Here is a 26,545-nt window from a genome sequence, read left to right as displayed (position 1 = left end):
TTCCACAGCTGGTACAAAACACTAAAACCGTCCAAATATTTAGCCATCCGTACAGAACGTATGGAAATACGCGATCAGCCCTTGGTGGGGACGCCGCCGCCACCCCCCCAAATCTCCGTAGACCCCCCGATTTTTGTTGGCGGCCATTTTGTCGATCCCGTCCCTCTCCCCCCCCCCCCCCAGTTCGAGGAAGGCGTGATGGTGGCGGTGGACTCGCGCGCGACGGCGGGTTCCTACATCGCCTCGCAGACGGTGCAGAAGGTGATCGAGATCAACCCCTACCTGCTGGGCACCATGGCGGGCGGGGCGGCCGACTGCAGTTTTTGGGAACGCCTCTTGGCCCGCCAGTGCCGCGTCTACGAGCTGCGCAACAAGGAGCCCATCTCGGTAGCCGCCGCTTCGAAATTGTTGGCCAACATGGTCTACCAGTACAAGGGGATGGGGCTCAGCATGGGCACCATGATCTGCGGCTGGGACAAGAGGGGACCCGGTAAGATGGCGCCAGCGGTTTGGCGGGTTTTGGCGGTCGACGCCGGCGCCGGCGCTGGAGCTTTTTCCCCGTTTTGACCCGCCAGGTCTTTACTACGTGGACAGCGAGGGGACGCGGGTGCCGGGCCAGGCCTTCGCCGTCGGTTCGGGTTCCACCTACGCCTACGGGGTGTTGGACCGCGGTCGGCGCCGAGGTTTGACGCCGGAGACGCCTGCGACCTGGCGCGTCGCGCCATCTACCAGGCGGCCAGGCGCGACGCTTATTCGGGGGGACGCGTCACCGTTTATCACGTCGGGCCGGGCGGCTGGCGCCGCGTCTCCGTCGACAACATCGCCGACCTGCAGGAACGCTACGCCGCCCAGGAGGCTCCCGCGTGAACCCTGGGCCGCGGCGGGGACGGGGGGGGGGAAATCGCTTTGTTATGTGTTAAAAATAAATAAATAAAAAAATAAATAATCGTGGTTTTGGGGGGGAAATCCAGGTTGTGTGAATGGTGGCGTCGTTAGGCTCCAGAGTGAACGGTGGGGAGCGCTTGGGGGGGGGGGGTGTGGGCGCGCATGCGCAGCTCGCTCTTCTCGCCGCTCCCGCCCTCCCGCCTCCTATTGGACGCTCGCTCCTCCGCCGCCTTCCCATTGGCCAGCGACGCGGCCGGAGGGGCGGGGCTCGGCGGGGCGCGCGCGTCTGACAGAATCCGCCGCGGCGGGTCCGATCGTGAGGGGGAACGCGGGGCTGGAGGGGGGGGGGGAGGATTTGGGGGGGGTCCTGGGGGGGGGAGAGGTTTTGGGGGGACACAGGTTGGGGGGGGGGACGTGGGATTGGGGGGGGCGGGGGGTGGGTTTTGGGGGGAAATGAGGGGAAAATGGGTATTTGGGGGGGGGTAAAGCCTATGGGGGTGGCGCCGAGAGGGGCATTGTGGGTAATTGGGGGTCTCTGTGTGTGTGTGTGTGTGTGTGTCCCAAACAGTGCGGGGGGGCCGCGATGGCGCTGCCGGGCTCTGACCTCCTGCTGACGGGTAAGATTTGGGGGGGGGGGGCAGCTAATGAGAGGGACTAACGAAGGCGGCGGGTCGTTAAGAAAGATGCTAATGAGCTGTTGTTGTTGTTTGTGTCCCCCCCCCCAAAGATGAAGACCCCCCCCAGCCCCTCGGCGGAGCCACCCCCCAGGAATTACGCGCCCACCCCGGCCTGGCCGAGCTGCTGCGGGGGCTGGGCTGCGTCCTGGGGGGCGACGGGCTGAGCCCCCCCCTGGAAAAGGAGCTGCGGCAGGTGAGGAGGCAGCGGCGGGGGGGGGGTGGAGGGATTTTGGAGGGGAAACTGGGATGGGGGGGGCAGGGTGGAGGCTTGGGGGTCTCGTGGGGGGGGTTTGGGGGGTCAGGAGGTGACGTGGGGGGGTCCCCGGCAGGCAGAGGCGGCGCTGGCCCTGCACCGAGGGGCCTGGCTGCGCTGGGAGAGCCTCTGGCGGGGGCTGCGGGAGCTGCTGCGAGACCCCCGCGGCGTGGAGCCCCCCGTGAGTCCGAAATACCCCCCCTCCCTTTTCTGCCCCCCCCCCCCCCGGGGGGGGGGCGATGGGAAGGGTCCCGCCAACCCCAGAGCATGCTGGGACCCCCCCCCCCCATCCCCTTCACTTCCCCCCGCTCCAGGTTCTCCAGGAGCTGGAGCAGGTCCTGGCCCTGGCCGAGCTGCGCCGTGGCCCCCCTGCCTTCGCCCCGCTGCTGCCCCCCCCCAAGGTGAGACCCCCCCCCCCCCAAAAATCCTTCCACCCCCACAGGCTGTCCCACCCTCACCCCCCCACTCCCTCCAGGATCCGACCCTTCTCCGAGCCCGCCTGCTGCCCCAACTGGAGCACCGTTTGGCCGAGAAGGTGGAAGAACTTTCCAGCTACCACAAGGGACCCCCCCCGTCCCCCCCAGCCCCCCAAAACCCCCCCAGGGGGGTGGCGGAAGGGTTGGCGGCCGAACATCACCGCCTGCGCCGAGCCCGGCACCGAGGCCGTTCCCTGAGCCGGCTGCTGGAGCGGCAGCGCCGAGCCTACCCCCAGGTAAAGTGGGGGGCACGGGGGGGGGGGGGGGGCGTGCGGTGGTTTTTGGGGGTGTTCGCTGATGTGCCCCCCCCTCCCCAGGTTTTGGGGCGCTGCAGGGCGCTGCTGGCTCGCCTGGCGGGGGAACGTTTCGCCGGGGCGCAGGCGGAGCTGGACCGGCGCCGCGCCGAATACCTGGAGGCCAAAGGGACGGCCGTGCTGCTGAAAATCCGGTGGGTGACGGCGACACCCCCGCGCCCGCCCCGCGGCCGCTTCCCCGCCCTCGTTAACCGCCTTCGTTAACAGCTTGGAGGAGCTGAACGTGCTGCTGGACACCTACCCCCCCGAAAAGGTGGAGGCGCATCGCCGCATCAGGTGGGTGTCGCGGCGGCCGTGTGTCCGTCCCGTGTGTCCGTCCCGTGTCTCGTGATGTCCGTCCGTCCCGCAGGGCGGCGCTGGAGGCAGCGGGGGAGCGAGCGGCTGGGGAGGCGGCGGGGGCGCGGGCGGCGCTGGCGGCTTTCGGGGGGCTGGGCCCCCGGTTCGGGGCGCTGGCGGGGGAGTACGGCCGCCTGCGGGAGAGGCTGGGCCACCGCCGGTGGGCCCTGCGCCAGCTGCGCCACCATGACCCCTGACCTCTGACCTATCGCGACGACGACGACCACGGCGACGCCCCCGGTGATGCCCCGTTGCCGTAGAAACCACCCCAATAAAGACACGTGCACCCCCCCCCACACACCAATGGTTTCGTCCTCTCTTTCGTCCGCGGGGTCTGGGGAGCGGGGGGGCGTGTCCTCGGCTGCCGGGCCACGCCCCTTTCTCATATTCCACTGGGCGGGGAGGAGGAGCGAAGGGATGATGGACAGGCCGGGATCGGGGAAGGGGGCGGGGCGAGTGATTGACAGGCAGGTGGGAGGCACGCGGGCGGAGACGGGGAGGGGATGATGATTGATTGACAGGCGGCGCGGGGGGGGGCGGAGTCAAGTCGGGGCCAGGGGCGGAGCCGAGCGCGGGCGGGAGGATTGACAGGCGATTGGCGCGGGGGGGGGGGGGGTGAGAAGCGGCGCGGCGATTGGCGGAGGCGTCGGCGGGTGGGCGGGGCGCGTCGGCGGGTGGGCGGGGCGCGTCGCCGCGCGGGGCAGTGATGGCGGCGGCGGGGCCGGGGGCGGCGGGCGCTGCTCGGGTCTCCAGCGGCCGAGACCTCAGCTGCGTCCCGGAGGTGGCGGGGGCCCTGGGGGCCGTGGCCCGGCAGGGGTGAGAGCCCGGGGAAGGGGAGGGAAGGGAGAAACATGGCGGGGGAGGGATCCGGGGGGATCCCTGAGCTCTTCTCTGCGCCCCCCCCCAGGTTCGATTTTCTGTGCCTGCCGCTCTTCCACCCCCGGCACCGGCGGGAGTTCGGCCTGGACCCGGCGCGGGGTCGGCCCGGACCGCAGACGCGATCCGATCTGCTGCTCTCCGGACGCGGTGAGACCCCCGGGATCTGCTCCCCACCATCGCCCCTGCCTCATCCCCCTCGGGCACGGCAGGGACCCCTAAAGCACACAGCCCCCCCCCCCCCCCCCCCAAAAAAAAAAGGGGCTGTGGGGTGTCCTGGGACCCCCTATAGCACCATAGAGTCTCTTGGGACCCCCCTGTAGCAGTTTGGGACCCCCCAAAAGGGCTGTGGGGTGTCCTGGGACCCCCTATAGCAACACAGAGCACCTTGGGACCCCCCCTTATAGCAGTTTGGGACCCCCAAAAAGGTCTGTGGGGTGTCCTGGGACCCCCCATAGCACCACAGAGCACCTTGGGACCCCCCCTTATAGCAGTTTGGGACCCCCCAAAAGGTCTGTGGGGTGTCCTGGGACCCCCTATAGCAACACAGAGCACCTTGGGATCCCCCCGATAGCAGCCTGGGATCCCCAAAAGGGGCTGTGGGGTGTCCTGGGACCCCCTATAGCACCATAGAGTCTCTTGGGACCCCCCTTATAGCAGTTTGGGACCCCCCAAAAGGGCTGTGGGGTGTCCTGGGATCCCCTATAGGGACCCCCTATAGCAACACAGAGCACCTTGGGATCCCCCCGATAGCAGCCTGGGATCCCCAAAAGGGGCTGTGGGGTGTCCTGGGACCCCCTATAGCACCATAGAGTCTCTTGGGACCCCCCTTATAGCAGTTTGGGACCCCCAAAAAGGTCTGTGGGGTGTCCTGGGACACCCCACAGCACTACAGAACACCTGGGGACCCCCCTGTGTCACCCTGGGACCCCCAAAAAGGTCTGTGGGGTGTCCTGGGACCCCCCATAGCACCACAGAGCACCTTGGGACCCCCCCATAGCACTCTGGGACCCCCAAAAAGGTCTGTGGGGTGTCCTGGGACCCCCCATAGCACCACAGAGCCCCTTGGGACACCCCTGTGTCACCCTGGGACCCCCAAAAGGGGCTGTGGGGTGTTTTGGGACACTCTGTAGAAGTATAGAGTCTGTTGGGACCCCCAAAAAGGGGTGTGGGGTACCCTGGGACACCCTGTAGCACTGTAGAGTCTCTTGGGCCCCCCCCATAACACTCTGGGACCCCCAAAAGGGGCTGTGGGGCCTCCTGGGACCCCCTATAGCACCACAGAGCCCCTTGGGCCCCCCACTGTGTCACCCTGGGGTCCCCCAAAGCACTATAGGCTCCTCTTAAAGAGCCTTGGGACCCCCCGTAGCACCATGGAACCCCCCCCCAAAAGACCACGGGGCACTTTGGGGTCCTCCATAGCACCCTGGGCCCCCCCCCCCAGAGGCTTTGGAGCACCCTGGGGACACCCCAAAAGCCTGTGGGGCCCCCTGAGACCCCCCCCAAGGGTTGATAGGGACCCCCAGGACCCTCCATAGCACCCAGGGCTGCCCCCAAAGACTGGGGGGGCCCTGTGGTGTGTGTCCCCCCCACCCCAACACCACCGTGTTTGTGTGTGTGTGTCCCCCCCAGACTGGAACACCCTCATCGTGGGGAAACTCTCGCCCTGGATCCGGCCCGACTCCCCGCTGGAGCACGTCCGCAGGAATTCGGAAGCTGTGAGTCTAAGGGACGGGGGGGGGGGTGTTTTTTTTGGGGTGGGGGCAGTTTGTGGGACCCCCTCCTGACCCCCTAACCCCCTCCACTCCCCCAGGCCATGTTGCAGGAGCTGAATTTCGGGGCGTACCTGGGGCTCCCTGCTTTCCTGCTGCCCCTGACGCAGGCGGAGAACCCCAACCTGGCGCGGGTGCTCTGCGCTCACCTCCACACCGGCCACCACAGCGCCATGGTGGGGGCACTGGGAGGGACTGGGAGGGGGGCTGGGGGTAGGGGGAGGGATTTTGGGCATGGCGGGGGGGGTTGGGGGGCACTGGGAGGGGAATTTGGGGGACTGGGAGGGGTTTGAGGGGCACTGGGGGGCGCTGGGAGGGGAATTTGGGGCACTGGGAGACCCCAGGGGTTTGCTGGGGGGAGACTGGGAGGCCCTGAAAGGTTACTGGGAGGCCTTGGGGGTTTCCTGGGAGGCACTGGGAGACCCCCGAAGGTTACTGGGAGACACTGGGAGGCCTTGAAAGGTTACTGGGAGGCCTTGGGGGTTTCCTGGGAGGCACTGGGAGACCCCCGAAGGTTACTGGGAGACACTGGGAGGCCTTGAAAGGTTACTGGGAGGCCTTGGGGGGTTACTGGGAGGCACTGGGAGACTCCCAAAGGTTACTGGGAGACACTGGGAGGCCCTGAAAGATTACTGGGAGGCCTTGGGGGGTTTCTGGGAGGCACTGGGAGACTCCCAGAGGTTACTGGGTGGTCTTGGGGGTTACTGGGAGGCACTGGAAAACCCCCTGAGGTTACTGGGAGGCACTGGGAGACCCTTGAAGGTTACTGGGAGACCCTGAAAAGTTACTGGGAAGCTTCAAGGGGCTTATGGGAAGCACTGGGGGGGGCCCAGAGAATTACTGGGAGATGCTGAAAAGCTTTGGGGGAGCGTCAGAGTTTAACTGGGGGGCCCTGAGTGGTTACTGGGAGGCACTAGGGGACCCCAAGAGGTTACTGGGAGACCTCAGGGCGTTACTGGGAGACCCTGAAAAGTTTCTGGGGGGTGTGAAAGTTTACTGGGAGGTACTGGGGGACCCTGAGCAGTTACAGGGGGGGTCCTGAGGAATTACTGAGACCCCCCCAGGGGTGACTGGGAGGCACTGGTGTTTACTGGGCGTAACTGATGTGTGTGGGGGGGTCAGTTCTGGGTGCGGGTGCCCCTCCTGGCCCCCGAGGACGTGCGGGACGACCTGATCGGGAACGAAGCGGTGCCCGAGGGGGGGCCTGAGGGGGCGGCCGAGGAGAAAACCTGGCTGTGGTGAGGAGGGGGGGGCAATTTGGGGGGGGTCCTGGGGGGGGGGGATATTGGGGGCTTAGTGGGGTGGGAGGGGGGAAATGGGGGGCGTGGGGGGGAAATAGGGGGGATGGGGGGGAAATTGGGGGCGTGGGGGGGGAATGGGGGGACAGGGGAAATTGGGGGGAAATTGGGGGTGTGGGGGGAAATTGGGGGGGACGGGGAGGGAAATTGGGGGCGTGGGGGGGAATGGGGACGGGGGGAATTGGGGGGATGGGGAGGGAAATTGGGCGCGTGGGGGGGGAAATTGGGGGCGTGGGAGGGGAATTGGGGACGGGGGAAATTGGGGGCGTGGGGGGGAATTGGGGGGGACGGGGAGGGAAATTGGGGGCGTGGGGGGGAATGGGGGGGACGGGGGGAAATTGGGGGCGTGGGAGGGGAATTGGGGGGGACAGGGAGGGGAATTGGGGGCGTGGGGGGGAAATGGGGGAGGGAAATTGGGGGCGTGGGGGGGGATGGGGGGAAATGGGGGGACGGGGAGGGAAATTGGGGGCGTGGGGGGAAATTGGGGGGGACGGGGAGGGAAATTGGGGGTGTGTGGGGGGGAATGGGGGGGATGGGGGAAATTGGGGACGTGGGGGGGGAAATGGGGGGATAGGGGGGAAATTGGGGGCGTGGGGTGAAAATGGGGGGAAATTGGGGGCGTGGGGAGGGATTTGGGGGGTTCAGGGGGGGATTTGAGGGTGGGGGGGTTGTTTTTGTTATTTGGGGGGCGTTGAAGGTCAAGGAGGGGGATTTGGGGCTGGGGGGGGCGGTGGGGGTGACCCCCGGTGTGTGTGTCCCCCCCCCACAGGTGGCACAATTTCCGCACCCTCTGCGACTACAATAAGAGAGTGGGGGTTGGTGAGTGTGGGCGGGGCCGGAGGGGAGGGGCCAAGGGGGCGGGGCCACAAGGCAGGGGAGGGGCTACGGGCTGTTAGAGCCAAGGGCAGGCCTTGGGTTAAGGCATGAGGGGGTGGAGCCAGGGTATTGGGGGTGTAGCCTGGGGGTGTGGGTGGGGTCCTGGGGGTGGAGCTTGGGGCTGGTGGGTGGAGCCAGACCTGAAGGAGGAGAAGCCAGCTCCCAGTGGGTGTGGGTGGAGCTGTAACTAAAGGGGTGGGGCTCTGGCCTTGTGGGTGGAACCAGACCTGAAGGAGGAGGAGCTAGCTCTCAGTGGGTGTGGTTAGGGGAAGGTGGGTGGAGCTTGGACCTGGTGGGTGGAGCCAGACCCGAAGGAGGAGGAGCCAGCTCCTGGTGGGTGTCATTAGGGGGAAGGTGGGTGGAGCTGTAACTAAAGGGGTGGGGCTATGGCCTTGTGGGTGGAGCCAGACCCAAAGGAGGAGGGGCCAGCTCCCAGTGGGTGTGGTTAGGGGAAAGTGGGTGGAGCTGTAACTAAAGGGGTGGGGCTGTGGCCTTGTGGGTGGAGCCAGACCTGAAGAAGGAGGAGCCAGCTCCCGGTGGGTGTGGTTAGGGGGAAGGTGGGTGGAACTTGGACCTGATGGGTGGAGCCAGACCTGAAGAAGGAGGAGCCAGCTCCTGGTGGGTGTGGTTAAGGGGAATGTGGGTGGAGCTGTAACTAAGGGGGTGGGGTTATGGCCTTGTGGGTGAGGTGATCAAGATATGGGAGGAGTTAGGCGGTGAGGAGGTGGAGTCTGAGCCCTGTGGGAGGGGCCACAATCATAGTGGGTGGAGCCTGGCCCACATGGGTGTGTCTACAGCTCCGCGGGCAGAGCTCAACCCAAAGAGGCGGCGTGCTTATTGTCCTGTATGTAGATTTATGAAGATGGGGGGCGGGGCCCAGCCCCTGTTGGGCGTCACCCACGGCTGACCCCGCCCCCTCTCCCTCCCTCCGCAGCCCTGGAGGTGGGGGCGGACCTGCCCTCGGGGGCGGCCATCGACCGGTGGCTGGGGGAGCCGGTGAAGGCGGCCATCCTCCCCACCGCCGTCTTCCTCACCAACAAGAAAGGCTTCCCCGTCCTCTCCCGCCTCCACCAGCGCCTCGTTTTCCGCCTGCTCAAGGTTCGCGGGGGGGGTTCGGGGGTGCTGGGGGTCTAGGAGAGGGTTTTGGGGTCCCTGACGCCCCCCCAAAAAATCTTTCTTTGTGTCCCCCCCCCCCAAAAGCTGGAGGTGCAGGTGGTGGTAACGGGAGCCCCCCGGCACGGGGGGAAGCCGCTGGGCGCTTACCTGCAGTACCTGGAGCACCTGGGCCAGCACCGGCCGCCCCCCTCCGCCTACGAGCTCTTCGCCCGCGGCTACGAGGACTACCTGCAGTCCCCCCTCCAGGTGGGCGGGGCTTGGGGAGGGGCGGGGCTACAGTGGGCGGGGCTGGGTGGGGTGGGGAAGGGAGAGGGCGTGGGGGGGTCTGTGGGGTGAGGAGTGGGCAGGGGTTGAGGGTCGTGGTGGGGGTGTGCCCGCGGTTGGGTGGGGCTGGGGGGTGTGGTTTTGTCCTGAGGGGTGGGGCTTTGCGTGGGGGTGGGGCTAAAGCGATGGGGTGGGGCTAGGGCGGAGCTATAAGAAATTAGGGGCAGAGCTATAAGAAATTAGGAGCAGAGCTATAAGAAATTAGACTTGGGGTTGAGATACAGTGCTGTGGTGGGGCGGGGCTTTGTGGCAGGGGTGTGGCCTAATGGGGCAGGGCTTTATGTAGGGGTGTGGTTAAGGTGAGGGGAGGAGCTATGCTGAGGGGGTGGAGCCAAGGCGGGTGGCTGGAGGCACACGGTGGGGTTATGAATGGGGGGTGGTGGGAACCTGTGGGAAGGGGCGTGGCCTGGCTGCGGGGGCGTGGTCTGGGCCAGGGGTGTGTCCCTCACCGGCCCCACCCCCTCGCCAGCCCTTGATGGACAACCTGGAGTCCCAGACCTACGAGGTGTTTGAGAAAGACCCAATCAAATATTCCCAGTACCAGCAGGTAGTGGGGCGGGGCCTGGTGTCTGGTGGGTGGGGTCAGTGCCTAGCCCCACCCACCTCATCACCATATTTCCCTGCCCCCCCAGGCCATTTATAAGTGCTTGCTGGATCGTGTCCCCGAGGAGGAGAAGGATACCAATGTCCAGTGAGTGCCCCCACGGCCCCCCTGTAGTTCTATGGGGTGCCCCACAGCCCTATGGGGCACCCCACATCCCTATGGGGTGCCCCACAGCCCCCCCCACGGCCTTACGGGGCCCCCCCCATCCCTATGGGCCCCCCCACAACCCTCTAGGGCACCCCACATCCCCCCCAAGTCCTTGTGGGTCACCCCCATGTCCCGCTACCGGTCACCCCACGGCCGTCCCCTGTTATGGGGTGCCCCACTGAGCACCCCCCCCCGTTTTGTTGTGTGTGTGTCCCCCCCCCAGGGTGGTGATGGTGCTGGGGGCCGGGCGGGGGCCGCTGGTGAACGCCACGCTGCGGGCGGCGCGGCAGGCGGCGCGGCGCGTCCGTATCTACGCCGTGGAGAAGAACCCCAACGCCGTCGTCACGTGAGTCACCCCCGTAACCTACCCCCCCCCCAGCCCCATAACCGCCCCCCCAAATTGCCCCATAGCACCCTATAGCCCCCCCAAATCTTTTCTTTCATGCTCCACTCACCCCCAGACACCGTAATTCCCTGAAACCTGGCGCCACGGCAATGCCACGACTCCGTAGCACCCCCAAAATTGCCTCGGTTGGCCCCCCCAACCCCATTGACGGCCACCCCGTGCCCCCCCCCAGGTTGGAGAGCTGGCAGTACGAGGAGTGGGGGGCGCAGGTGACGGTGGTCCCCCGGGACATGCGGGAGTGGCGAGCGCCCGAGGGGGCCGACCTGGTGGTCTCGGAGCTTCTGGGCTCCTTCGCCGACAACGAGCTCTCGCCCGAGTGCCTCGACGGGGCCCAGCACTGCCTCAAGGGTGGGAGATGGGGGGCTGCGGGGCTGGGATTTGGGGGGCTCAGGCTGGGCTTTGGGTGTTGGAGAACTTTGGGAATGGGATTTGGGGGCTCAGGCTGGGATTTGGGGGGCTGTGGGGCTGGGGTTTGGGTGGTGGAGAACTTTGGGAATGGGATTTGGGGGCTCAGGCTGGGATTTGGGGGGCTGTGGGGCCAGGATCAGGGCTTTAAATTGGGATTTGGGGGGCTGTGGGGGTGGGATTTGGGTGTTGGAGAACTTTGGGAATGGGATTTGGGGGCTCAGGCTGGGATTTGGGGGGCTGTGGGGGTGGGATTTGGGTGGTGGAGAACTTTGGGAATTGGATTTGGGGGCTCAGGCTGGGCTTTGGGGGGCTGGGGGGCTGGGGTTTGGGTGTTGGAGAACTTTGGGAATGGGATTTGGGGGCTCAGGCTGGGCTTTGGGTGTTGGAGAACTTTGGGAATGGGATTTGGGGGCTCAGGCTGGGATTTGGGGGGCTGTGGGGCTGGGGTTTGGGTGTTGGAGAACTTTGGGAATGGGATTTGGGGGCTCAGGCTGGGATTTGGGGGGCTGTGGGGCTGGGGTTTGGGTGTTGGAGAACTTTGGGAATGGGATTTGGGGGGCTGTGGGGCCAGGATCAGGGCTTTAAATTGGGATTTGGGGGGCTGTGGGGCTGGGAGTAGGGGTTTGGGGGGCTGTGGGGCCAGGATCAGGACTTTAAATTGGGATTTGGGTGGCTGTGGGGCTGGGGTTTGGGTGTTGGAGAACTTTGGGAATGGGATTTGGGGGCTCAGGCTGGGATTTGGGGGGCTGTGGGGCTGGGGTTTGGGTGGTGGAGAACTTTGGGAATGGGATTTGGGGGCTCAGGCTGGGGTTTGGGGGGCTGTGGGGCCAGGATCAGGGCTTTAAATTGGGATTTGGGGGGCTGTGGGGGTGGGATTTGGGTGTTGGAGAACTTTGGGAATGGGATTTGGGGGCTCAGGCTGGGATTTGGGGGGCTGTGGGGGTGGGATTTGGGTGGTGGAGAACTTTGGGAATTGGATTTGGGGGCTCAGGCTGGGCTTTGGGGGGCTGGGGGGCTGGGGTTTGGGTGTTGGAGAACTTTGGGAATGGGATTTGGGGGCTCAGGCTGGGCTTTGGGTGTTGGAGAACTTTGGGAATGGGATTTGGGGGCTCAGGCTGGGATTTGGGGGGCTGTGGGGCCAGGATCAGGGCTTTAAATTGGGATTTGGGGGGCTGTGGGGGTGGGATTTGGGTGTTGGAGAACTTTGGGAATGGGATTTGGGGGGCCGTGGGGGTGGGATTTGGGTGGTGGAGAACTTTGGGAATGGGATTTGGGGGGCTGTGGGGCTGGGGTTTGGGTGTTGGAGAACTTTGGGAATGGGATTTGGGGGCTCAGGCTGGGATTTGGGGGGCTGTGGGGCTGGGGTTTGGGTGTTGGGGAACTTTGGGAATGGGATTTGGGGGCTCAGGCTGGGCTTTGGGGGGCTGTGGGGCTGGGGTTTGGGTGTTGGAGAACTTTGGGAATGGGATTTGGGGGCTCAGGCTGGGATTTGGGTGTTGGAGAACTTTGGGAATGGGATTTGGGGGCTCAGGCTGGGATTTGGGGGGCTGTGGGGCCAGGATCAGGGCTTTAAATTGGGATTTGGGGGGCTGTGGGGGTGGGATTTGGGTGTTGGAGAACTTTGGGAATGGGATTTGGGGGGCTGTGGGGCTGGGGTTTGGGTGTTGGAGAAATTTGGGAATGGGATTTGGGGGCTCAGGCTGGGATTTGGGGGGCTGTAGGGCTGGGGTTTGGGTGGTGGGGGCTGTGGGGCTGGGATTTGGGTGGTGGAGACCTTTGGGAATGGGATTTGGGGAGCTTAGGCTGGGATTTGGGGGGCTGTGGGGCTGGGATCAGGGTTTTGCAGGGCTTTATAGTGGGATTTGGGGGCCTGTGGGGCTGGGCCGGAGGGTGGGGGTCTCCGTGGGGCTGACGGCCGTGCCCCACAGCGGACGGGGTGAGCATCCCCTGCACCTACACCTCCTTCCTGGCGCCCATCTCCTCCTCCAAACTCTACAACGAGGTGCGGGCCTGCCGCGAGCGCGACCGCGACCCCGAGGTAGGGCGCTTGGGGGGCCGGGGGGCGCTTGGGGGGCAGGGATGGTGCTGGGGAGGGGCGTTAGGGGGACAGGGAGGACACCAGGGGGTCTTGGGGTGGCCATGGGGCAGGTTGAAGGTCTTGGGGTGGCCATGGGGCACCTTGGGGGTCTTGGGGTGGCCATAGGGCAGGTTGAAGGTCTTGGGGTGGCCATGAGGCATCTTGGGGGTCTTGGGGTGGCTGTGGAGCGTCTTGGGGTGGCCGTGGGGCATCTTGGGGGTCTTGGGGTGGCCATGGGGCAGGTTGAAGGTCTTGGGGTGGACATGAAGCACCTTGGGGGTCTTGGGGTGGCTGTGGGGCGTCTTGGGGTGGCCGTGGGGCATCTTGGGGGTCTTGGGGTGGCTATGGGGCAGGTTGAAGGTCTTGGGGTGGACATGAAGCACCTTGGGGGTCTTGGGGTGGCTGTGGGGCGTCTTGGGGTGGCCGTGGGGCATCTTGGGGGTCTTGGGGTGGCCATGGGGCAGGTTGAAGGTCTTGGGGTGGACATGAAGCACCTTGGGGGTCTTGGGGTGGCCGTGGGGCAGGTTGAAGGTCTTAGGGTGGCCATTAAGCATCTTGGGGGTCTTGGGGTGGCCGTGGGGCATCTTGGGGGTCTTGGGGTGGCCATGGGTCATCTTGGGGTGGGCATGAAGCATCTTGGGGTGGCCATGGGGCACCTTGGGGGCCTTGGGGTGGCTGTGGGGCAGGTTGAAGGACTTGGGGTGGCCATTAGGCATCTTGGGGGTCTTGGGGTGGCCATGGGGCCTCTTGCGGTGGCCATGGGGCAGGTTGAAGATCTTGGGGTGGCCATGGGGCACCTTGGGGTGGCCATGGGGCAGGTTGAAGGTCTTGGGTGGCCATGAGGCATCCTGGGGGTCTTAGGGTGGCCGTGGGGCGTCTTGGGGGTCTTGGGGTGGCCATGGGACGTCTTGGGGTGGGCCATGGGGCATCTTGGGGGTCTTGGGGTGGCCATGGGGCAGGTTGAAGTTCTTGGGGTGGCCATGGGGTGTCTTGGGGTGGCCGTGGGGCATCCTGGGGGCCTTGGGGTGGCCACTGAGGAGGTGTAGGGCAGGTTGGGTGTCTGGGGTTGGCCGTGGGGCAGCCGTGGGGCAGGTTGGGGGTCTCGGGGCGGCCGTGGGGCAGGTTGTGGGGCAGGGAGCTCAGTGTTCCCCCCCGCCCAGGCGCAGTTCGAGATGCCCTATGTCGTGCGGCTCCACAACTTCCACCAGCTGGCCCCGCCCCAGCCCTGCTTCTCCTTCCAGCACCCCAACCCAGGTGAGGGGGGGCGGGGACATCGCCGGCCACGCCCACAGTGGGGACGTCATTGGCCACGCCCACAACGGGGCAGGACCTCATTGGCTGCACCCACAGTGGGGCGGGGCGTGAGGAACCACCCCACGGGGCGGGATCTCCACCAGCGTGGTGGTGGTCCCGCTTGGTCGTTCTCTTTGACATCACCGGGGTGTGATGTCACGGGGTGTGATGTCACGGATGGGCGTGGCCAATGCTGACTCCGCCCCCCCAACAGACCCCACCCAGGACAACAGCCGCTACCGCCGCTTGTCCTTCCGGGTGGAGGTGAACACCGTCCTCCATGGCTTTGCGGGCTACTTCGAGACCACCCTCTACGGTGACATCACACTCAGTAAGGGTGGGGCCAAGAGGGGGTGGGGCCTGAGGGGGCCGCCAGCCAATGGCAGGGAGTGGCGGGGGTCAACCTGGCCAACGGGGGGGGTCAACGGGGCTGAGAGGGCGGAGCCATGGGGGCGTCGGTGGTCAAGGGTGTTGGGTCAGCGTCAGTGGGGGGGACAAGTGGGCGGGGTTTGGGGTCAGTGGGGTGAAGTGGGTGGGGTTGGGGTGGAGTGGGTGGAGCTGGGGGTCAACAGGGGCCAATGGGAAGAGTGGCGGGTCAACGGGGTCAAAAGTGGGAGGGGTTTGAGAGATTCAGGGTGGAGCCAGCAGGATCTATGGGGTGAAGTGAGGGGTTAGGAGGCGGGGCTTGGCCTCAACAGGGGCCACTGCGGGGGGGGACGTGGCCAATCAGGGACGGCTGGAAGGCGAAGGGGTGGAGCTTGGGGGTCAGAGAGGTCGGCAGGGTGGTGACTCCGCAGGTATCCGCCCTGAGACGCACTCACCGGGGATGTTCTCCTGGTTCCCCATCTTCTTCCCCATCAAGGTGGGTCCAGCGGCGGCCATCTTGGGCTTGGCAAGAGGGCAGCCATTTTGGGCTTGGGTGGAGGTTGGCCGTCTTGAGCTTGGTGTAAGCGTGGCCATCTTGGGTTGGGTTTGGGTGGAGGTTGGCCGTGGCTGGCTTGGTGGGAGAGCGGCCATGTTGTGCCTGGCGTAAGGTTGGCCATCTTGGGCTTGGTGAAGGGTTGGCCATCTTGGGTTTGGTATAGGGTTGGCCATCTTGGGTTTGGTATAGGGTTGGCCATCTTGGGTTCGGGTAGATGTTGGCCATCTTGGGCTTGGCCTAGGGTTGGCCATCTTGGGCTTGGATAGACGTTGGTCATCTTGGGCTTGGCATAAGGTTGGCCATCTTGGGTTTGGATAGACATTGGTCATCTTCGGCTGGGTATAAGGTTGGCCATCTTGGGTTTGGGTACACCTTGGCCATCTTGGGTTGGGTTTGGATGAAGGTTGGTTGGCCATCTTGGGCTCGGAGGGAGGGTGGTCATCTTGGATTGGCATAAAGGTGTCCGCTTTGGGCTTGGGTGGAGGTCGGCCATCTTGGTTTCTGTAGAATGTCGGCCATCTTGGTTTCCGTAGAACGTCGTCCATCTTTGCTCACCCTTTTTCTGTTCCCCCCACAGCAACCGCTGGCGGTGCGGGCGGGCGAGGAGGTGTCAGTGGCCTTTTGGCGCTGCGCCACCCCCAAGAAGGTGTGGTACGAGTGGGCCGTCACCTCCCCGGCCTGCTCCGCCCTCCACAACCCCACCGGCCGCTCCTACACCATCGGCCTCTGAGCGACGACACCGCAATAAAGGCCTTTGACTTTACACCTCAGCCTCCTCGCCGCCATCTTGGGGGGGGGGGGGGAGAAGTGGTATCGTGGCAGGGTTGGCATGAAGGCGGCCATCTTGATGCATTCGCATCCCCATGGGGAACCTCGCCCCTTGTTGCTCGTTTTGGGGGGGTTGACGGGATATTTAGCTCACACTGAAGCCCTTTTGGGGTGGGAGGGGAGCGGGAGGGCGGCCATTTCGCGCCCCCCCCCCCCAACCCAGCCGCCATCTTAGCGCAGGCTGCGCCCGGCCCGACTAGGCCGCGTTTCCACGGCGACCGAGGAGGGGCGGGGCGACGGCGTTACCACGGCGACCGCGCAAGGGGGGTGTGGCCAGCGAAATGGGGGGTGTGTAAAGCGCGCTCAGCCCCGCCCACCCACCGCCCCGCCGCCAATCACCCGCGTCCCTCCCACCGACCAATCCGACCGCCGGCGGCCCGCCCCGCCTCCTTTCCCCTCGTCCGCCCAATCGCCGCCGCCGCTTTTCCACCGCCCGCCCCTCTCCGCCCCCTCAGCCAACGGGAAGGGAAGGAGCTGGGCGTCGGCGGCCAATGAGCGCGCGGCAGGGGCGGGGCGCCGGGCGCGCCTGCGCAACGCCGGAGAGGGAGGAGGGAAGGAGGGAGGGGGGGGGGAAGGTTCTGGAGGCCGCCGCCATCTTAGCGCCGCGTCCGGGCCGCCGCCGCCGCCGCCAGCCCAAGGGGGGGCCCGGTAAGAACCGAAAAGGGGGGGGACACACGTCATACGGCACGGGGATGGCGTCATCACCGGGGGAGAGGCGAGGGGGGGTGGGAGGGAGCGGCGGGGGGGGGGGGGGGGGAAGTGGCGGCTGAGGGAGCGCGCGGGGGGGGGAGCGGGGAGTGCGCATGCGCGGGGCCGCGCCGCCGCCGCCGCCCCGCCGCGAGGGGGCGTGGCTTGCCCCCGAGGGGCGGGGCCTGGCGGGGTCGGGGGGGGGGCTCCGCGCTCTCCCCAGGGAGGGGCGGGGTTTGTTCCGCCGCTGGGCGTGGCTTAAGGTGGGGGCGTGGCTTGTGGTGTCCCCCATCCACGTGGGGGGGGGGGGGCCGGGTTGGGTTTTTGGGGTGAATTGCGGGGGGGGGGGGGTTTGTCTCGACGTGTGACCTCATCGCCGGGCGGATGACCTCATGGCTCGGCCGATGACATCATGGCTTCTCTAAGGAAGAGCCCCCGGACCCGCGCGAGCGCCGCCCTTCGGGGGGAATCCCCCCCTGTAAGGAGGGCCCCAAGATGGAGGCGGGGGGCTCGAACCCGCTGCAGGACCCGGTGAGCCGGGAGGGGGGCGGGAGGGGGCGACGGGGACACCCGGGGCATTGTGGGTAACGGGGAGGGGGGCAAGGGGACGTTAAGGACATCGGGTGGGGGGGGGACACGGGACGGACACGTCGGGGTCCGATCTGTGTGTGTCCCGCGTCCCCCCCGCCACCACCACCACGTCACATGTCAACCTCGGCGGCGCAGACGGACGCCATGACGTCGGACGACTTCGACATCGTCATCGAGGCCATGTTGGAAGCGCCCTACAAGAAGGAAGAGGTAAGGGGGGGGGTATCGTCACTTAAAAGGGGTTTGGGGGTCACCCGGGGGGGTGCTGGCGTCGTTTGAAGCGGGTTGGGGTCATCTAAAGGGGATGTGGGGTGACATAGAGGGGGCTTGGGGTGATTTAAAGAGGGTTGGGGTCACCTAAAGGGGTTTGCGGGGGTCACCTGCAGGGGGTTGAGGTCTTTTAAGGGGAGTTGGGGTCTTCTAAAGGGGCTTCGAGGCCATCCAAAGGGGGTTTGGCATCCCCTAGAGCCGGTTTGGGGCAATCTAAAGGAGCTTTGGGGTCACTTAAAAATGTCCAAGGGTCACGTGGACGGGGTTGAGGTGTTTTAAGGGGAGTTGGGGTCTTCTAAAGGGGCTTCGAGGCCATCCAGAAGGGGTTTGGCGTCGCCTAGAGCCAGTTTGGGGTGACCTAAAGGAGGTTTGGGGTCACTTAAAAGTGCCCAAGGGTCACCCGGAGGGAGTTGAGATTTTTTAAAGGGGTTTTGTCGTCATTTGGAGGGTGTTGGGGATCCTAAAGGAGCTTTGGGGGTCACCTAAAAGCGTTAGAGGGTCCCCCGGAGGGGATTGAGGTCTTTTAAGGGGGTTTTGTCATCATCCAAAGAGTGTTGGCGGCTTTAAAAATACTTTGGGATCATTTAAAGTGGGATTGGGGTCACTTCAAAGGATGTTGCAATCAACTAAAGATGGTTTGGGGTCACCTAAAAGGACTTTTAGGGCCCAAAGTGTTATTTTGGGGTTGCGCTGGGGGTTTGGGGTCACTCTTACAGGTCTAACATCACCTTGGGGGTGTTGGGGTGACGGTTTGGGGTCCCCTCAATAAGTCTGTGTTATTTTGGGGGTGGATTTTGGGGCTCTGACGTGTGTCCCCCACTTCCAGGCGCAGCCCGGCCCCTCCAAGGTGCAGACGGAGACCCCCGCGGCGCAGGTGAGGCCGGGGGTCCGGCCGGGGCGGGGTGGGGGGGGCATTTTGGGGTGGTGGGGGGGTCGCTTTTGGGCATCTCACCGGCGCCGGTGTCCCCTTCCCTCAGCAGCCGGCGGAGGAGACAAGCAAAGAGGCCAAGAAGGAGAGCGGGAGCAGCAGCGGGAGCAGGTCAGAGGGGTTTGGGGGGGCCACAGCAGGGTTTGGAGGGACTCGGGGGGGCAGGATAGTGGCTAAGTTGGGATTTTGGGGTGATAAAAGGGAATTTAGGGAGCGTGGGGGATTTTGAGGGGGTGGATTAAAGCCTGGTGGGAGGTGAGGGGAGATAACGGAGGGATTTGGGGGGGGGGATTTTAAAGGTATTGGGGCACCACGAGGGTTTTTGGGGTGACCAGAAGCAGGAAGAGGGATTAGAGGATGCGGCGGGGAGAGAATTTGGGGATCATCATCCTGCGATCTCTCATTACAGCAGCAGGAAGAAGAGGAGCCGGAGCCGGAGCCGGAGCCGTGACCACAGACACAGGTGGGGTGACGCTGGGGGTGGTGGGGGTTTTGGGGGGATTTGGGGGGTTTTGGGGGTAACCCTGTGCCCTACACCTCTCTAGCCGGAGCCGGGACCGGGACAGGGACCGCCGTCGTCGCAGCCGGAGCCGGGATCGCCGCAGCCGTCACCGCAGCCGCAGCCGGGAGCGCCGGCGGGGAAGCCGCTCCCGCAGCCGGGAGCGCCGGCGGGAAGAGCGAGCCCGGTACGCCTTCACCCCCAAAATCCCCCTAAAACACTTCAAGTCCCCCCAGATTTCCCCTCAGCCCCACAGAATCCCCCAAAACACACCAAGTTCCCCAGAAATCCTCCCAGATCCCCCCCAAATCCTCCTGAAATCCCCTCAAATCTCCTTTAATTCTTCCCAAACCCCCCCGGTGACCCCCTCATCCTTTCCAGGCGCCGCTTTGGCCACAGCAAGAGCCCGCTCTACCGGGAGAAGAGCCCTGTGCGGTGAGCTGGGGATGCGGAGATGTGGCGGGGGACCCCCAGGGACACGTCTGGGAGGTGACACCCCCTCTCCGTGTGTCTCCTGTCATCGTCCACAGGGAGCCCCTGGGCAGCCTGAGCCCCGAGGAGCGGGACGCCCGCACCGTTTTCTGCATGCAGCTGGCCGCCCGCATCCGGCCCCGCGATCTGGAGGATTTTTTCTCCGCCGTGGGCAAGGTAAGGGACTGACGATGTCATTTTGCGTCACTGTCGTAGTCACTGGTTCCCTTTCTGGGCGCTCCAGCCATCTCTTGTCCCTTTCTGCGGTGCTGCCGGCCGTTTTCGTTTTCCGTGATGCCACCAGCATTTTCACGTTGTTACCGTGTTCTTCGCGGTGGTACCGTCGTCTCCATGACGCTACCAAAACTTTCACGGTGCTCCCGTCGCATTCACGGCGTTACCACCACCTCTGTGGTGCCATCAGCGCCTCCGTGGTGCCACCAGCACCTCCGTGGTGCCACCAACCATCTCACGTCTCTTTTTACGGTGCCACCAACGCTTCTGTGGTTACGCCACCGCATCCGTGTCCCCATCCGTCCCCCCCTCAGGTGCGGGACGTGCGCATCATCTCGGACCGTAACTCGCGGCGCTCCAAGGGCATCGCTTACGTTGAGTTCTGTGAGATCCAGTCGGTGCCCTTGGCCATCGGCCTGACCGGCCAGCGTCTCCTCGGGGTCCCCATCATCGTCCAGGCCTCTCAGGTGGGCTGCGGGGGGGTCCGTAACGGATTGACATGGGGTTTTGGGGGGCTGAGGGGTGGTTCTGTGAGGTTTGGGGGGTCTTCAAGGGGATGGGAAGGTCTCCAAGGGGATGCTGTGGGCATAGAGGAGCTCTTAGGGGGTTTGGGGGGGTTCTCGGGGTGTTTAAGGGGGGGCTCTTGTGAGGTTTTGGGGAGCTCTTCTGAGGTTTGGGGGCTTCCTTTGTGGTTTGGGGGGGTCTTTTGGGGTTTAGGGGGGCTTTTTGTGGGGTTTGGGTGGTTTTTCTGGGGTTTGGGTGGTTTTTGTGGGGTTTGGGGGGTCTTGTGGCGTTGTTCTTGTATGGTGTCATTCTGAAGGACTCAAGCGGAGCTGGGATTCGTGTGAATTTTTGGGGGGGACCACTGGAGGATTGAGGGTGTCCCACAGAGGAGGGAGGTCCAAGGGGGAGCTCTGGGGGTCCTTAAGGGCTTCTCTGCTCACCCCCCCGGGTCTCCCCCAGGCGGAGAAGAACCGGCTGGCGGCCATGGCCAACAACCTGCAGAAGGGCAGCGGGGGCCCCATGCGCCTCTACGTGGGCTCTCTCCACTGCAACATCACCAAGGAGATGCTGCGCGGCATCTTCGAGCCCTTCGGCAAGGTGGGGGCAGAGGGCTGGGGGGGCGAAACCGCGGCCCGTGGGATGTAGAGGTGGAGTTGGGTGATGGGGATGAGGCGGAGGGACAGCGTTGGGTCGTGAGTTGGCGTTGGGGGGGCACAGGGATGTGGTTGGGTCATGGGGATGAGGTTGGGGGACACCGTTGGGTCATGGGTTGGCGCTGGGGGGGCACGGGGATATGGTTGGGTCATGAGAATGAGGTTGGGGGACACCATTGGGTCGTGGGTTGGCATTGGGTGGTCGTGGGGACATCGTTGGGTCAAGAAAAAGAGATTGGGGGACACCGTTGGGTCATGGGTTGGCGTTGGGTGGTCGTGGGGACATGGTTGGGTCATGAGAATGAGGCTGGGGGACACCGTTGGGTGATGGGTTGGCGTCGGGTTGACATGGGGACGTGGTTGGGTGATGGAGATGGGGTGGGTGTACACCGTTGGGTCATGGGTTGGCGTTGGCTGGACGTAGGGATGCGGTTGGGTCTTGGGGTTAAGGTTGGGGGACAGTGTTGGGTTATGGGTTGGCGTTGAGTGGTCCTGGGGACGTGGTCGGGTCATGGGGATGAGATTGGGGGACAGCGTTGGGCCATGGGTTGGTGTTGGGTGGACATGGCAACATGGTTGGGTCTTGAGAATGAGATCGGGTGGCAGCATTGGGTCACGAGTTGGCGTTGGGTGTATGTGGGGACATCGTTGGGGCGTGGGGATGAGATTGGGTGGACACGGGGACATGTCTGGGGGGACACGAGGACACAGTTGGGTCACGGGGATGGGGTTGGGGGCCACGGGGCCACGGTTGGGTCACAGAGGTGGGGTTGAGGGACACGGTTGGGCCGTAGGAACAGGGTTGGGGGACGTGGGGCCTCAGTGACGCCGCGGGGCCACCCGTGAGGACCACAGGGACGCATTTCAGGCCCCACCTTGACCACATTCCCCCCCACCCCCCAGATTGACAGCATCGTCCTGATGCGAGACCCCGACACCGGCCAGTCCAAGGGCTACGGCTTCATCACGGTGAGCCCCTCCTGCCCCCACTCGTGTCCCCGCCACCCGCCTCCCCACCACCACCACCATGCCTGTGACCCCCCACGCGTCCCCTGTCCTCTTCCCCCTTCAAGTTCGCGGAGGCCGAATGTGCCCGGCGGGCGCTGGAACAACTCAACGGCTTCGAGCTGGCCGGCCGCCCCATGCGTGTGGGGCAGGTGACCGAACGCCTGGACGGCACCACCGACATCACCTTCCCCGAGGGCAGCGAGGACGTCGAGCTGGTGGGAGCCACTGGCCGTCTCCAGCTCATGGCTAAGTTGGCCGAAGGTGAGGCGGGCGACTCGGGGGAGGCATCTGGGGGGGGCTTCAGGAGGTCGTTATGGGGCTGGGGGGGCTTTAGGAGACATCTGGAGGGGTTTCAGGAGGTCGTTATGGGGCTGGGGGGGCTTTAGGAGACATGTGGAGGGGTTTCAGGAGGTCGTTATGGGGCTGGGGGGACTCTAGTAGACATGTGGAGGGGTTTCAGGAGGTCGTTATGGGGCTGGGAGGGGTTAAGGAGGTAGTTATGGGGCTGAGAGAATGTTAGGACATATGTAGGGGGGCTTCAGGCGGTAGTTATGGGGCTGGGGGGGCTTCAGGAGGCATCTGCAACAGGTTAAGGAGGTAGTTATGGGTCTTGGGGGGCTTAAGGAGGTAGTTGTGGGGCTGAGAGAATGTTAGGACATATCTAGGGGGGTTCAGGAGGTAGTTCTGGGGCTGGGGGGGCTTCAGGAGGCATCTGGAGGGGTTTCAGGAGGTAGTTATGGGACTGGGAGAATGTTAAGAGATACTTGGGGGGGCTTCAGGAGGTAGTTCTGGGGCTGGGGGGGCTTCAGGAGGCATCTGGAGGGGTTTCAGGAGGTCGTTATGGATGTGGGGGGATTTTAGGGTGTATGTGGGGGGGTTCAAGAGGTGGTTATGGGGCTGGGAGGACACTAGGAGACATCTAGGGGGGCTTCAGGAGGTCGTTATGGGGCTGGGGGGGCTTTGGGAGGTGTCTGGGGGGGCTTCAGGAGGTCGTTATGGGGCTGGAGGCGTTTTAGGGTGTATCTGGGGGGTTCAGGAGGTGGTTATGGGGCTGGGGAGGCTTTAGGAGGCATGTGGGGGGGCTTCGGGAGGTCGTTATGGGGCTTGGGGGGGGTGGTGGTGTTCTGGGGGTCCCGTGGGGGTCCCTGCCCCACGGCATCCCCCCCCCCAGCCCCTTTCTTGCCCCCCCAGGTTCGGGGCTGCAGCTGCCCAGCACGGCCCAGGCCGCCCTCCAGCTCAACGGGGCCCTGCCCCTGGGGGCCCTCAACCCCGCCGCCCTCACCGGTACGGGGGGGGGACGATTTTGGGGGGCTGGGGGGGGCTCGGGGGCATTTGGGGGGTCATTTGAGGGGCTGGGGGGGGATTTGGGGGGTCATTTGTGGGGCTGGGGGGGCTCTGCGGGGATTTGGGGGGTCATTTGTGGGGCTGGAGGGGCTCTGGGGGGTCATTTGCGGGGCTGGGGGGTCTTTTGGGGGATTTAGGGGGTGTCTTGGGGTGGGGGGGGGTCTTGAGGGGAGGCTGGGGGGGCTCTGGGGGGATTTGGGGGGTCATTTGGGGGGCTGGGGGTTATTTGGGGGTCTGTGGGGGGATTTGGGGGGCTGGGGGGTCTCTGGGGGGATTTGGGGGGGCTGGGGGGTTATTTGGGGGGCTGGGGGGGTCTCTGGGGGGATTTGGGGGGTCATTTGGGAGGATGGGGGGTCTTTTGGGGGCTAGGGGGTTGTGTTGGGGAATTTAGGGGGTGTCGTGGGGTGGGGGGGTCTTGAGGGGAGGCTGGGGGGGTCTCAGGGTTATTTGGGGGGGTCTTTTGGGGGGCTGGGGGGGGTCATTTGGGAGGATGGGGGGGTCTTTTGGAGGGGTCTTTTGGAGGATTTGGGGTGCTGGGGGGGGGAACTGTGGCCAGCGAGGGTTTCCGGGGGGGGGGTGCGTGGATCTTTTTGGGGTCCCCCCTCCGTGGGGCACCCCCAAACCCGTTCCCCCCCCCCGCAGCCCTGAGCCCGGCGCTGAACCTGGCCTCCCAGACGCTGGCCTCCCAGTGCCTCCAGCTCTCGGGGCTCTTCACCCCCCAGACCATGTGAGGGGGCGGGGCAGGGGGCGGGGCCTCGCCGAGGGGGCGGGGCATCGCCGGGGGGCGGGGCATCGCGGGTGGGGGCGGGGCCTGCGGGCATAAGGGGCGGGGAAGCTGGGCTGCTGTGAAACGGGGACTTGGGGGGGGCGTGGCCGGGAGGGGGGCGTGGCGTGGGAAGAGGCGTGGCGTGGGAGGAGGCGTGGCTTGCAGGTGAGGGGGCGGGGCCCAGGGGAGGGGGCGGTGGCTTGGCGTTTGGGGGCGGGGCCTAACCTCTGCTTTCTCCTCTCCTGTAGGTAACACGGCCCCGCCCCACCCCGCCGGGGGGCCCCGCCCCTTCTCCGCCCGGCCCCGCCCCCCCCGAGCCCTGCTGCCTCCGCCCCCTGGCGGGGCGTTGGGGCGGGGCTGGGTGGGGCGGGGCCTGCGGCGGCCACACCCGCCCCCTCCCTTTTCCCACCCTCCACCGACTCCGGGTTTTTTGGGGTTTATTTTTTTTGTTTGTTTGTTCGTTTGTTTCTTCTTCTTTTATTTTTTTGGGGGTTTTTTTGTTTTTGTTTTTTTTCGTCGTTTTCGTTTCTTTATCGGAATCGAAATAAAAAGCCACAAAACCAGCCCCGAAACGCCCCAGCCCCGCCCGTTTCTGCGCCAAAAATGGGGACGCGCTCCTCACCAGGCAAGCGAAGGCTTTTATTGGGAGGCCACGCCCGCTCCAAGATGGCCGCCGGGGGTGGGGTCATGCAGGTACCGCCCCTTTTTCGGGGGGGAGGGGCTCTTAAAGGGGCGGCGGCACGCGGCAGACATTCGGCTGTCGGTGGATTGGGGGTCGGGAGGGGCAAAAAGGGCGGGGCAAGATGGCTGCCTGAAAGGGGAGGAGCCTTGGGGAAGGGGAGGAGCTTCCTCCGGGTGGGTGTGGCCCGCAGAGGGGGATCCGCCCCTTTTAGGATGCTCTTAAAGGGGCAACGGAGCGGGGGGGGGGGGGTCTGGAGGACCCTGCACCTTTAAAGCTGAAAGGGGAAGCGGGGGGGCGGGGCTTCGAGGGGCGGGGCCATGCAGTGGGAGGCGGGGCCCACCCCGCTGGGCTTCAGAGGGCAACACCGCCCCTTTCTGAAAGGGGCGGGGCTGCCCTTAAAGGGGCCGTGCCCTTCTTAAAGGGGCAGTGCTCTTAAAGGGGCAATGCCACTGTTAAAGGGGCCATGCTGCTCTTATAGCGGCCATGCTGCTCTTAAAGGGGCAATGCCTCGTAAAAGGGGCCATGCTCTTCTTAAAGGGGCAATGCCACTCTAAGGGGCCATGCTCTTCTTAAACGGGCAATGCCGCTCTTAAAGGGACCATGCTCTTCTTAAAGGGGCCACGCCTCTCTTAAAGGGGCCATGCTCTTCAAGGGTCAAGGCCATGCTCACGGGGCAACGTCACCCCCCTCTTAAAGGGACAGCGCTGCTCCTTGGGGGGGCAGCCCCACCCCATCCTTAAAGGGGCCACGCCACCCCGTCGGTGCTGGGGGTGGGGGGGGGGGACACCGTTACCCTCCCCTTAAAGGGCCAGGCGTGCTCAGAGGGCGGAGAGGTCGCTGCAGGACTTGGAGCGCTGTCGCGCCAACGGCACGAGGCCGGCGAAGAAGCGTTTGGCCCGGCCGGTGAGGCTGCGGCGTCGGCGAGGGCGGACGCCTCCCTCTTCCTCCCCTCCTCCTCCTCCTCCTTCCTCTCCTTCCTCTTCCTCGCCGTCCCGCCGGCGTCGCCGGTGGAGCCGTCCCTGGCGTACGGCGGCTCGGAAAAGCTCCTCGGTGCGATGGCGGAGGGCGGCCGACGTCTCCACGTGCTGGCGGCAGCCCAGCACGGCCGCCAGCCCCCGCGCCTCTGCAAGGGACGGACAGACGGACGCGTAGCGCGGCGACGACGGGGGGGTTTTGGAGGATTTGGGGGTTTTGGGGGGGGGTTTTGGGGGGGGGGGGGTCGCCCCTCACCGCGGGGGGAGACCTGTCGCGCTCGGGCCAAGTCGCTCTTGTTGCCGACGAGGATGAGGGGAGCCGGGGGGGCCGCGGCCGGCAGCCCCCGGGCGGTGGGAGCCAATCGGGCGAAGGAGGCGCGGTCGCTGACGGCGAACACCAGCAGCACCGCGTCCGCCCCGCCTGCCGCCTGCGGACACGCCCCCCCCGGCTTCATTTGCATGGGCGTGGCCCTTATTTGCATGAGGAAAACACCCCCCCACCCCTTCATCGACGTGCCGCTTGGTCCCAGAACCCCAGCCCGGCGACGGGAGGTGGGCTGGCCTCGTTTGCATAGCCCCGCCCCTCCCGCGCGTGGCCCCGCCCCTCCCGCGCGTGGCCCCGCCCCGCCCCCTCCTAGGTGCCGAGGCTTCTTTTGCATAACCGCGCCCCCCTCCCCGAGGGAGGCACGCCCCCCCACCTACACAGCCACGCCCCTCTTGCATAGCCACGCCCCTCGGTCACCGCCCCCCGTTGCCTCCCTGCGTGCTCCCGGCTGCTGCCTCATTTGCATGCCAGGCTCCGCCTTGCCCGCCATGCCCCGCCCCGCCCCCTGGTTTGCATACAGCAGCACCTGCCCCGCCCCTGGGGGACAGTATTTGCATGCCAGGCCCCGCCCCCCCCCCGCCCAATCCCAGCGTGCACCTCTTCGCCTCATTTGAATAACAGGTCCCTCCCCTTCATTTGCATGTTGCATCCCACCCGCCCCCTCATTTGCAGGTAAAGGCCCGCCCCCCTCATTTGCATCTAAAGCGAATGTGAAGCATCA

The 26,545-nt window shown here is 65.4% G+C and overlaps 4 protein-coding genes and 1 long non-coding RNA gene across 10 annotated transcripts; 4 read left to right on the top strand and 1 right to left on the bottom strand.

Moving 5' to 3' along the window:
* The first annotated feature begins 150 nt into the window (after nucleotides 1–150).
* On the top strand, nucleotides 151–942 carry PSMB5 (proteasome 20S subunit beta 5). Its single transcript, XM_069777830.1, is given in 3 exon segments — nucleotides 151–490; nucleotides 576–695; nucleotides 698–942. Coding segments are annotated over 3 exon segments (582 nt in total). The 5' UTR covers nucleotides 151–198; the 3' UTR covers nucleotides 868–942.
* Nucleotides 943–1,366: 424 nt separating this feature from the next.
* On the top strand, nucleotides 1,367–3,234 carry HAUS4 (HAUS augmin like complex subunit 4). The gene is made up of 8 exons (XM_069777832.1): nucleotides 1,367–1,502; nucleotides 1,613–1,755; nucleotides 1,892–1,996; nucleotides 2,130–2,216; nucleotides 2,291–2,527; nucleotides 2,609–2,739; nucleotides 2,813–2,881; nucleotides 2,955–3,234. Exons 1-8 carry the CDS (start codon nucleotides 1,469–1,471, stop codon nucleotides 3,136–3,138), a joined length of 990 nt encoding a protein of 329 aa, XP_069633933.1. The 5' UTR covers nucleotides 1,367–1,468; the 3' UTR covers nucleotides 3,139–3,234.
* Nucleotides 3,235–3,621: 387 nt separating this feature from the next.
* PRMT5 (protein arginine methyltransferase 5) lies at nucleotides 3,622–15,822 on the top strand. Its single transcript, XM_069777829.1, has 17 exons — nucleotides 3,622–3,757; nucleotides 3,849–3,967; nucleotides 5,450–5,535; nucleotides 5,631–5,765; nucleotides 6,712–6,827; nucleotides 7,657–7,706; nucleotides 8,698–8,861; nucleotides 8,964–9,125; nucleotides 9,673–9,750; nucleotides 9,836–9,894; nucleotides 10,178–10,300; nucleotides 10,533–10,708; nucleotides 12,697–12,806; nucleotides 14,006–14,099; nucleotides 14,353–14,469; nucleotides 14,936–15,000; nucleotides 15,638–15,822. The coding sequence occupies exons 1-17, from the start codon at nucleotides 3,648–3,650 to the stop codon at nucleotides 15,788–15,790; spliced, it is 1,917 nt and encodes a 638-aa protein (XP_069633930.1). The 5' UTR covers nucleotides 3,622–3,647; the 3' UTR covers nucleotides 15,791–15,822.
* A 621-nt stretch (nucleotides 15,823–16,443) lies between these two features.
* RBM23 (RNA binding motif protein 23) lies at nucleotides 16,444–24,408 on the top strand. Of its 6 annotated transcripts, none has more exons than XM_069777828.1 (16): nucleotides 16,444–16,536; nucleotides 17,002–17,106; nucleotides 17,302–17,376; nucleotides 18,263–18,310; nucleotides 18,417–18,475; nucleotides 18,777–18,827; nucleotides 18,910–19,050; nucleotides 19,245–19,298; nucleotides 19,394–19,511; nucleotides 19,883–20,035; nucleotides 20,532–20,669; nucleotides 21,629–21,694; nucleotides 21,799–21,994; nucleotides 22,925–23,017; nucleotides 23,720–23,804; nucleotides 24,092–24,408. In XM_069777828.1, the coding sequence occupies exons 2-16, from the start codon at nucleotides 17,071–17,073 to the stop codon at nucleotides 24,093–24,095; spliced, it is 1,317 nt and encodes a 438-aa protein (XP_069633929.1). In that variant the 5' UTR covers nucleotides 16,444–16,536; nucleotides 17,002–17,070; the 3' UTR covers nucleotides 24,096–24,408. The 6 variants fall into 6 exon arrangements, with proteins under 6 accessions (XP_069633929.1, XP_069633927.1, XP_069633928.1 ...); XM_069777826.1 differs by having other exon boundaries at nucleotides 18,774–18,827; XM_069777827.1 differs by having other exon boundaries at nucleotides 18,414–18,475.
* Nucleotides 19,648–19,884, bottom strand: LOC138684105 (uncharacterized). Its single transcript, XR_011323535.1, has 2 exons — nucleotides 19,782–19,884; nucleotides 19,648–19,741 (listed from the first exon to the last, which is right to left on the bottom strand). It is a non-coding gene; the product is annotated as an uncharacterized lncRNA (long non-coding RNA).
* Nucleotides 24,409–26,545: the final 2,137 nt, after the last annotated feature.

The sequence above is a fragment of the Haliaeetus albicilla genome, unplaced genomic scaffold (genome assembly GCF_947461875.1).
Source record: "Haliaeetus albicilla unplaced genomic scaffold, bHalAlb1.1 scaffold_200, whole genome shotgun sequence".
Lineage (NCBI taxonomy): Eukaryota > Metazoa > Chordata > Aves > Accipitriformes > Accipitridae > Haliaeetus > Haliaeetus albicilla.
Note: the sequence above shows the minus strand (reverse complement) of the source record. Positions and strands in the feature narration are given on the sequence as shown.